Source organism: Bubalus bubalis, chromosome 18, assembly GCF_019923935.1.
Source record: "Bubalus bubalis isolate 160015118507 breed Murrah chromosome 18, NDDB_SH_1, whole genome shotgun sequence".
Taxonomy (NCBI): domain Eukaryota; kingdom Metazoa; phylum Chordata; class Mammalia; order Artiodactyla; family Bovidae; genus Bubalus; species Bubalus bubalis.
Window position 1 is genome coordinate 52,207,513 of NC_059174.1, and position 10,789 is coordinate 52,218,301.

At 49.2% G+C, this 10,789-nt stretch overlaps 1 protein-coding gene across 3 annotated transcripts in view; it reads left to right on the forward strand.

Moving 5' to 3' along the window:
- Window positions 1-10,743, forward strand: part of RELB (RELB proto-oncogene, NF-kB subunit) — a 28,895-nt gene extending 18,152 nt beyond the window's left edge. For all 3 annotated transcript variants that reach the window (XM_025269294.3, XM_025269295.3, XM_025269296.3), the window contains 7 exons: window positions 344-435; window positions 614-745; window positions 2,381-2,485; window positions 4,586-4,801; window positions 5,599-5,667; window positions 5,809-5,886; window positions 9,946-10,743. In XM_025269294.3, the coding sequence (XP_025125079.2) occupies window positions 344-435; window positions 614-745; window positions 2,381-2,485; window positions 4,586-4,801; window positions 5,599-5,667; window positions 5,809-5,886; window positions 9,946-10,331 (1,078 nt within the window). In that variant the 3' untranslated portion in view covers window positions 10,332-10,743. The remainder of the gene's footprint in view (window positions 1-343; window positions 436-613; window positions 746-2,380; window positions 2,486-4,585; window positions 4,802-5,598; window positions 5,668-5,808; window positions 5,887-9,945) is intronic.
- The last annotated feature ends 46 nt before the right edge of the window (window positions 10,744-10,789 follow it).

Sequence of the window (10,789 nt, forward strand, 5' to 3'; positions counted from 1 at the left end):
ACAGGGGGTATTATCCAGCGTTTTGATCTCTGCTGTTTTGGAGAGTTTTTTTAAAAATTGATATCACATTTGAGTTTAATTGGCAGTTTTCTTCTTATAAATGAGGTTAACTGATACTTTCATGTGATAAAGATAAGGTGTGCTCCCAAGTTCTCTCAGGAATCCTCCATACTGCTAAGGGTTTGAGCCCCAGTCCCCTCCCAGTGCTGGGAACCCTGGGCTTGAGGCAGCTTCGGCCTCTGAGGGTGTGAGCCCCGCAGCAGCATCTGCCAGAGCTGTCTTGTGGGTCAGAGTGACACCTGCCCTCTCAGGAGTGCCTCCCGTCACCCCTTCCCCCACTCAGCTTTAACAACCTGGGCATCCAGTGTGTGAGGAAGAAGGAGATCGAGGCTGCCATTGAGCGGAAGATTCAGCTGGGCATTGACCCCTACAACGGTGAGTCCCTGTGCCTAGCTCAGCATCCCATCCTCCCAAACTCCTCACCCCTCTGCCACCCCGTCCCCTCGCCTTTTCCAGTATCCACCATTGCCCCAGCCCCATCCCTTCCTTGTCCCCCATCCCCTTACTAGGGTCTCCACCACCCACAGTCAGCCTTCCCATATCTCCCCCACAGCTGGGTCCCTGAAGAACCATCAGGAGGTGGACATGAATGTTGTGAGGATTTGCTTCCAGGCCTCATACAGGGATCAGCAAGGACAGATGCGCCGGATGGACCCTGTGCTCTCTGAGCCCGTCTACGACAAGAGTGAGTCGAGGGTGATGTTCTGTTAGGATTGTCTTTGGTCGCAAGTACTGGAAAGCCCCACACACAATGGGTGAACAAACAGGGAATTTTTTTTTTTTTTTTTGCTCAGTTATTAAGTCTGTTCCTGTTGATTAAGCTGCTCAGCTACATCAGGGTACTGGTTCAGTAGCTCTGTGATTCTCGTGGCCTTTCCCTCATGGTCATAAGCTGGCTGCCACAGCTCCAGACATCATGTCTATGTTCAAGATGGTATGTGGTGTCACCCTGTAGAGGTCAGCGTTTACTAAGTAGTCTATGGAAATGGGGCCTTCTGATGTTGTAGAAAGCACAATCAGTACAACTATACGACACAGTCCTTGGGAAGAGGCAGCATAAGTAATAATCTCTCTCTTTTACAGAAAATAATACATTTCTCAGAATCACCCTGATAGGCATCTGCTTATGTCTCATTGGCCAGAACTTGGCTCCATGGCCACCTTTAGTTGCAAAGCAGTCTGAGAAAGCATGTATTTAGATTTTTCATCCTCTATCGAGGAGTACAGGCATAGAAGAGAAGATTAGGAATGGCTGTTAGATTTTAGCCCACTTACAGTGACTGCCACAAGCATCACAATGGGCAGGGAATATTAATTCAATCCAGGCTTTTATGGATGCAAAAGATAGAATCCCAACTCACATAAGGAAAAAAAAAAAAAAAAGAATGTTTGTTCCATTAACTAAAAATATCCAGAGATAATACAATGCTTCAGGTTTGGGTGTATCCAGGCTCTCAGAGATATCATTAGGGATTTCTTTCTTTCCATCTCTCCATGCTTCCTTCATGATAGAGTCACTCTTAGCAGGGCCCTCCCAGGCAGGGGCAAAATAACTATACAAAGCTCTAGTCTTATGTCCTACCAGCCTGGAACTTTTCTCCTGCTCCTAAAGAGACATTCTTTTACCCAATTTCTTTTTTTTTTTTTTTTTTTCTGCATGCAGGCGTTCTCTAATTGCGGTGAGTGGGGCTACTCTTTATTGAGGTGCGTGGGCTCTAGGCACTTGGGCTTCAGTAGGTGTGGCAAGTGAGCTTAGTAATAGCGGCTCAAAGGCTCTAGAGCTCAGGCTTAGTTGCTCCGTGGCATGTGGAATCTTCCCATACTAGGAACCGAACCTGTGTCCGCTGCATCAGCCGGCAGATTCTTATCCCCTGTACCACCAGGGAAGTCCTCTTACCCAATATTTTTGCTCAAAGTCCCAGGGCTGTCTCTCATTGGCCTAGTTTTACTCACATTCTGCTCTCTGACCAATCAGCTGTGGCCAGGAGGAGGTGATGCTTTGATTGGCCAGGTCTAGGGCACATGGTCCCCACTTAGCTACCAGGGGGCTTTCACCTATCCAATCCCCATGACAGAGATGGGAGCTCACTAGACCTCAGTGCGGAGGCCTCATGGATGTCCATTAACCCCTCCACCCTGGGCATCTTCTTTTTTCCACCTGCAGCACAGGTTCCAAAAATATCAGACACCCTGGCTTGTCCATTTCCCACCTCTCCACATCCTGAGTGGGCACCCATGGGGTTCCTGGTAAGGATTTGTTGACTAAATTCTTTTTTTTTTTTTTTCCTTCCTTTGTGTGTCTTCCTCTCCTCTTTCCCAGAGTCTACAAACACGTCGGAGCTACGGATTTGCCGAATCAACAAGGAGAGTGGGCCGTGCACGGGTGGCGAGGAGCTCTACCTACTGTGCGACAAGGTGCAGAAAGGTGAGGGGCCTGGGGCAGTGAGCGGGCAGAGTGGGGTCTGCCAGCTTGTAGAGACTGAGACGGTGAGGAGTAGCTGGTTAACCAGGGGAGCCTAGTAGAAGGGTCCAGTGCTCTGGTTTCAGATTTGCCCATTGATTCACTCACTCACTGAGTCACCCACCCACACACTCTGTTCACTCATTCATGAATAGAGAAGGAGGCCTGTTTATACTAGCCAGCATTGAGTGCTGGGCAGACCTTGGCATCAGGAACTTTGGGGAACTACTCTGGTATTAAAATCATGGAGTTGTATAAATAAATGCTTTATGACAGTTGGGTCAGGGCCAGACGGAGAAAATGGAGGAGGTTTCCACTTGAGTCACATCCATTCAAATGCAAAACCCCTTTCTCAAACTGGGTTTTAAAAAAATTTATTATGTATTCATTTTTGGCTGCGCTGGGTCCTTGTCGCGTTGCGTGGGCTTTCTCTAGTTGTGGCGAGCAGGGGCTACTCTCCCTTGTGATGCGCAGGCTTCTCACAGCGGCGGCTTCTCTCGTTGCGGAGGTGCGCAGGCGCTACTCTTCCTTGTGATGCGCAGGCTTCTCACTGCGGCGGCTTCTCTCGTTGCGGAGGTGCGCACATGCTTCAGCAGTTGGAGCGTGGGCTCAGTAGTTGCGCCATGCAGGCTCTAGGGCACGGGCTCAGCAGTTGTGGCGCACGGACTTGGTTGCTCCGCAGCATGTGGGGGTCTTCCCAGACCAGGGATCGAACTCATGTCCCCCTGCATTGGCAGGTGGATTCTTATCCATTGTGCCTGCAGGGAAGTCTGGGTTTTTGTTTTTGTTGAACGAGCAAATGGTTATTGGGTGGCTCTCTATGCTGGCCTCTGTGCTAGGCAGTGGTGGGACATAGCAGTGACCGAGACACGTCCAGACTCTGCCCTCACAGGGCTCTCAGTTCAATGATAGGTAGGGAAAGAAATATAAATTATAAATGTGCATAATGCTGATAGGGAAGAAGACACAGTACTGAGACTGAACAACAGGAAGACCAGACATGGTCCAGGCATCTGGGAAGGCTTCCTGGAGGAGGTGGTATTTGAACTGAGATCTGAGGAAGGCCAAGGAGATTCTTAGGGCCTGGGAATTGGGGTTAGGGCAGAAAAACTGATAATGCCTCGGGTGAATGATTCAAGGTAGATTTGAGTTCTATTCCATCACTGACTCACTGGCTGATTTTGGCCTGGTGATTTCAATACCCTGAGCCGGTTTCCTCAGCCCCTAAAATGAGCTGGTATTAGGATGAGATGGGATCCCAAGTACCTAAGAGGTACATCACAAAGAAGTAGCATTTACTGAGGATTTTCTGAGTTCCTGGAGCTAATATTTTACATAATGCTTATAAAAGCCATCATACTTAATAAGGCTTGATCACCTATTATGTTAAGTCCTCTTCTAAGCCCTTTTATTGGAATGACTCATTTAATCCTTCTAACAACTCCTATGAGGTGAGTGCTATGACTTTCCCTCTTTAGGGTGATGACACTGGGCCCAGAAATACCAGTAACTTCCTCGAGTCCTAGGAGCTAGTGCTGAAGAGCTCTTGCTTGCCTGGATTCCCATCTTGGCTGCACCACTTGTTGACCATGTGACCTTGGACAAGTGGCTTAACCTCCTGGTGCCTTTGCTTTCTCCTCAGTATCATGGGCTCCCTAGAACTGTTGTATGTCTTAGAGGTAATCTGTGTGTGTCCAACACATATAAAGCCTCAATATATATACTCATATATGGGCTTCCCAGGTAGCGCTAGTGCTAAAGAACCCATCTGCTAATACAGGAGACACAGGAGATGCGGGCTCGATCCCTGGGTTGGAAAGATCCCCTGGAGGAGGCAATGGCAACCCACTCCAGTATTCTTGCCTGGAGAATCCCATGGACAGAGGAGCCTGGTGTGCTACCATCGATAGGAGTCAGACACAACTGAAGTGACTTAGCATGCGTGCACACATAATTAGTTTTATTCTTGGAAATACTTGTGTTGATTTTGAGGGAGGCTGAGTGAGTTGGGTCTCTGGTGGACCAAGTGTCTTGGCTCAGCTGATGCCCCCACTTTCCTGCCAGAGGATATATCAGTGGTGTTCAGCAGAGCCTCCTGGGAAGGCCGGGCTGACTTCTCCCAGGCCGATGTGCACCGCCAGATCGCTATTGTGTTCAAGACGCCACCTTACGAGGACCTGGAGATCGTTGAACCTGTGACGGTGAACGTCTTTCTGCAGCGGCTTACTGATGGGGTCTGCAGTGAGCCTCTGCCCTTCACCTACCTGCCTCGGGACCATGGTAACCACAACAACCCAGGGTGACCCACTGCCCCAGAGACCAGGTCTTTGGCCTTGCTTGGGGTGCCCCAAAGGGGAAAGGGGAAGAGGCAGAAGTAGAATGCAGGCTCCGAGTTGCACAGACTGGGGTTCAAATCCCCGTCTGCTTACTGGTTTGTGTGACCTTGGCTTTTCCTAGTCTCAGACTCCTCCTGTGCAAAATGGAAATAGTGACAGTACCCATCTCGTGACATTTTGGGATTATTTAATAATTTCTCCTCTCAGCACAGCTGCTTATGCCTGGCCCTCTGCTGGGAACGTAGTGGTACCAGAGACAGCCCCAGCCCTGTGCTATGAGGCCCATCGTTCTATAGGGGTGGGTGGATGGGGCGGGGAACAGATCTATTCCCATACAGTGACAGCCAGAGTGGGCAGGGCTGGGATGGAATTGCTTATAGAATTCGTCTTGCAGAGTAGGGCAACTGACCCAGCCTTAGAGTTCAGGGAGGGTTTCCTGGAAGAGGGGGCAGCTGACCTGAGGACAGAAAGGTGACTAAGCAGTTTTCCAGGGAAGAGATAAGAGTTGAGGAAGAGTGTTTTAAGTAGCTGGAACAGCAAGTGCAAAGGCCCTGGGGCAGAATTATGCCTGGGATGTTCCAGTGGGGTTAGAAGTAATTTGGGTTTTATTCTAAGATATGGACATCTATATACATTGGTTGGGAGAAAGCCAGAACAGCTCAACAACTTCCCAAATGGTTTCTATAGTTAATTCTTATTTTTCATGTGTTATTTTGTATGCCTCTGGTATCTCCTGAACAGACAGCTATGGCGTGGACAAGAAGCGGAAACGGGGGCTGCCTGACGTCCTTGGGGAGCTGAATAGCTCTGGTGTGTCCCCTCTGCCCCTTTTGATGTCCCTCTCCAGGTCCCTGGGAGGGGTTGACTGACCCCATCACCCTGCCCACCCCCCCCAGGTTGGGGAGGAGGGGCTGGTGGGATCCAGGGGTCCTCATCTTTGCCTTCCTTCAGATCCCCATGGCATTGAGAGCAAACGACGGAGGAAAAAACCAGTCTTCCTGGATCAATTCCTGCCCAGCCATGGCTCAGGTGGGTGTTGGTTCAGTGCAAGCCCCTGCCCTCGAGGTGGGCTGAGTTGGGGGGGGGTGTTGCAGCCACGCTTTTCTAGCCTCTTCAGGCCCCCCAAGAGCTCCTACATGGCCAGTGCCTCACCACTTAACCAGCAACATAAAGTGGAAAGAACAGTGGTTCTGGACACAGTCCAGAGGCTCTGATCTCCACTTGGCCATTTACATGCTGTGTGACCTTTATCAAGTTGCTCTACCTCTCAGAGCTTCAGGGCGCCTCTGAAAAGTATCACCACATACATACCTCATTGGCCTTTTAAATGATACTGTATTTATTTTTACAGACATTCTGAGCATAACTGCTTTGTGTGTGTTCACTTAATCTGTGCAGTCCCTCTGGGGGGTGGGGGGTGGGTGCTGTCATCTCCTCCCATGCCCCAGTCCCATTTTACTGGTGAAAAACTTGAGGCCCAGAGAGGTGACATCTCTTGCCCAAGGTCACACAGCCAGTCCGTGGTGGAGCGGGGAGTTACACCTGGGCAAAAGTTAATTTACTTGTTAATGTATTTAAAATTGTAATCATTTAATTAGGCTGCAATAGGTCTTAGTTGCAGCATGTGGAATCTTCGATCTTCTCTGTGGCACGTGGGGTCTTTAGTTGCGGCATGCGAACTCGCAGTTGCGGCATATGGGATCTATTTCCCTGATCAGGGATCAAACCCAGGGCCTCTGCATTGGGAGCATGGAGTCTTAGCCACTGGACCACCACCCGTGGGCACAGGTTTAGACTAATGATGATACATGTGACTCCAGTAGTAGGGAGTAGAGGATGGATAAATGGAGGTGGTGTCAGAGCTGCTGCTGCTGCTGCTAAGTCACTTCAGTCATGTCTGACTCTGTGTGACCCCATAGACGGCAGCCCACCAGGCTCCCCCGTCCCTGGGATTCTCCAGGCAAGAACACTGGAGGGAGTTGCCACTCCCTTCTCCAATGCATGAAAGTGAAAAGTGAAAGGGAAGTTGCTCAGTCGTGTCCAACCCTTAGCGACCCCCAGAGCTAGCCAGCCTTGAATTCATTCACCCTCTGACCTCTTCTACCATGGCCTTCATCTCAACTCACACACCAGCCTCTAGATCCCATGAACTGTAACCCTGTCTGGCTGCTATCCAAAGCCTCCCCACTCGCTGACCGCTAGCTCTAAGAACGCTGTCCCCAGCACCCCAGGAGCCCAGCTCCCAGCCAGAGTCTGCTGGAGTTGTCAATCTCAGCCAATCTCACCCGAAGGTTTCAAGTGTCATCTGTTGTCTACCAACACCTCTGCCCCTAGAAATCCCCGGTCCTAGTCCATTTCATCAACCTTTGACCCTGAATCCCTGAAGTCTCTCATCATTAGCCACTTAGTAATTCTTTCACCTGCTCCATCACCCCAATTTCCCAGTATCCAAAGTTCTCCTCTCTTATTCCTTTGGCAAAGCTGCCCTGGCACTAGAGTGGAATGGTTAGGAGCCTAGCCTCTGCAATCAGACTGGGTTTGAATTCAAGGCCACAATTAAGCCACTGTGTGATCTTTAAAAAAAAAAAATTTATTTAGGGCTGCATCAGGTCTTAGTTGCAGCATGTGGGATCTTTCTGTGGGTCATGTGGGCTGTTTGTTGAAGTACAAGGTCTTCTCTCTAGCTGTGGTGTGGGGGGGTCTAGAAACATATTTGTGGTGCATGGGCTTAGTTGCCCTGAGGCATGTGAGATCTTAGTTCCTGAACCAGGGATCAAACCTGTGTCCCCTGAACTGGAAGGTGGATTCTTAACTACTGCACTGGGAAGTCCCTGTGCAACCTCTTTGGGCCTCAGTTTACTTAACTTGCAGATGGAGATCTTCCTTCTTGGGGTTCCTTCTGGAATTTAGTGAGGTCACAATGCACAGTTATTTAGTATAGGATTTGGTGCCCAGGAGATGTTAGGAACTTGTGGGAAACCAGGAATGCCACCTGCATTTGTTATGATCATGTTTAACTGCATTCACAGCAAAATCCCAAATAACAGGAACTTCAGTAGGATAGGACATTATTTCTCCTCTCACACAAACACAGTCCAGGGGTGGGTGGTCCACAGATGCTTTGGTGGCTGCATGATCATCAGAGACCTGAGCTCCTGCTATTTTCAGCTCATAGTTTCCACCTCATGGTGCAGAATGGCTGTTGCAGCTCCATCCATCATGCCCACATTTCAGCCAGCAGCACTTGGTCACATGTCCACATCAAGCTACCAGGGAAACTGGGAAATAGAGTTCCAGCAGCACTGTGACTCCTTCTAAAATAAGTGTAGTCAATCTTTGCTGGTGAGGTTTGTCTTGTCTCAAAAAGACTTCCACAATGACACTTACCATTTTACCTTACAATTTTGGGACTTGATATTTCTCCTTGGGTCTCCCATGGTGTGATTTCACCTTTTGTGTTGTCTTTATATGCTGGGGGGCTTTGGAGCATCCTTTTCTTCCTCATTCTTGAGGAAAACTCACTAGCATTATAGGAGCATGGTTTCAACCCTGGTTCCACAACTCACCTGTGGACTGCAAGTTATTTTGCCTGTTTGCTTATTAAGTAAGAATGATTCTTAGTTTATTGAGGAACTTCCAAACTGTTTTCCCCACCAATTTACCCTCCCACCAACAATGTATGAGGGTTCTCTTTTCTCTGCATCCTCACCAGCATTTGTTATTTATGTCTTTTTGATGACAGACATTCTGACAGGTGTGAGGTGAAACTTCACTGTGGTTTTTATTTGCATTTCTCTGATGATTAACCATATTGAGCATCTTTTCACGTGATTGTTGGCCAACTGCATGTCTTCCTTAGAAAAATGTCTATTCAGTTCTGCTCATTTTTTTAGTTGGGGTATTTGTTTATTTAATATCGTATGAGCTGTTTTTATTTTGGACATTAACCCTGTATTGGTCATATCATTTGCAAATACCATATGACCCAGCAATTCCACTCCTGAGTGTATATCCAAAACAAACAAATAAAACGAAAACACTAATTTGAAAAGAGACATGTACCCCAATGTTCATAGCGCCATTGTTTACAATAGCCAAGAAATGGAAGTAACCTAAGTGTCCTTCAATAAATGAATGGATAAAGAAGATGTGGTGTATATATACACAATGGATTACTGCTGCTGCTTAGTCGCTTCAGTCGTGTCTATCTGTATACAACCCTATGGATTGCAGCCTGCCAGGCTCCTCTGTCCATGGGATTCTCTAGGCAAGATTACTGGAGTAGGTTGCCATGCCCTCCTCACAAAATATTACTACTCAGTCATAAAAAACCCTGTAATTTGCAACAACATGGATGGACTTGGAGAGCATTATGCTTAGTGACAGAGAAAGACAAATGCTGTATGATAATGTATACGTGGAGTCATAAAAAAAAAGTGAATATAACAAAAAAGAAATACTGACAGATATAGAGAACAAACTAGCGGTTATCAGTGGGAAAGGGAGGGGGAGGGGAAATATAGGGATGGGGATTAAAAGGTACAAATTACCATGTATAAACAAATCAGCAACAAGGACAGGGAATACAGCACAGGGAATATAGCTAATATTTTATAACAACTATAAGCAGAGTATGGGCTTCCTTGGTGGCCTGGATGGTAAAGAATCTACCTGCAATGCAAGAGACCTGGGTTCAATCCCTGGGTTGGGAAGATCCCCTGGAGAAGGGAATGGCAACTCACTCCAGTATTCTTGCCTGGAGAATCCCATGGACAGAGGAACCTGGCGGGCTACAGTCCATGGGGTCGCCAAGAGTCAGACACGACTGAAGGATTAAGCACACACACATAAGTGGAGTATAACCTTAAAAAATTGTGAATCACTATGTTGTACACCTGATCAACTATATCTCAAAAAAAATTATTGTAAATAAAAAAAAGAGAATGGTGATAGTCCCTACTCAGAGTTCTCCCTGGCGTTATAGGAGGCCACATGATAAAGTATTTAGCCACAGACCCGGCATTTGAGCTGGCGGGAGGTCGACCCTAAAAGCCCACCATGCTTCCTTCTTTCTTCTCATCCCTGCAGGACCGTACCTCCCGCCGTCAGTGCTGCTACCCGACACAGACTTCTACCCGGGCACCGTATCCCTCCCCAGCCTGGAACCCCCCGGCGGGCCGGACCTCCTGGACGACAGCTTTCCCTACGACCCCGCTGCCCCCACGCTCTTGACCATGCTGGACATGTTGCCCCCAGCGCCACCACTCACCAGCGCTGTCGCGGGCAACGGCGGTGCAGGGGCTGCGGTCGGGGAGCCCCCCGGCCCCGAGCCGCTCACGCTGGACTCGTACCAGGCCCCAGGCCCCGGGGACGGAGGCACTGCCAGCCTCGTGGGCAGCAACATGTTCCCCAACCAGTACCGTGAGGCCGGCTTTGGGGGTGGCCTCCTGTCCCCGGGCCCTGAGGCCACGTAGCCCCGCGGCGCTGGAGGAGAGGCGCTGGGTCGGGAGGGAGGTGGCCTTCCAATCAGGATACCCAGCACCCCCATCCCCTGGGGCGGCCCTTGGTCAGTCTTCCGACGTCCTCGTCCTTCTGAATCGGACATCTTCAGCGCTGGGGAGAAACTCCGTAACACCGGTTTCTCCTGAGCTCCTTTACAAATGAGAAAACTGAGTCTGGAGAGGAAAGGGGGCTTGGCTCTCAAGCACTAGCTTGTTAAAGCTGCTGTCTCAGCCCCCACAAGCAGGGACACCTTCTCCAGGGGGATTCTGTTGTGTATAAATGGGAGGAGGGTGCAGATCCCCCATCCTCCTACCCCAGGCTTGAAGGTGGGGGGGGCGGGTAGGTTGTTTGTTTAGAGTCTTGCTAATAAAGATGAGCTTTTGATCCCTGGGGGTCTCGTCTCTTCGCTAGAGAAACAACCCCCGCCCTT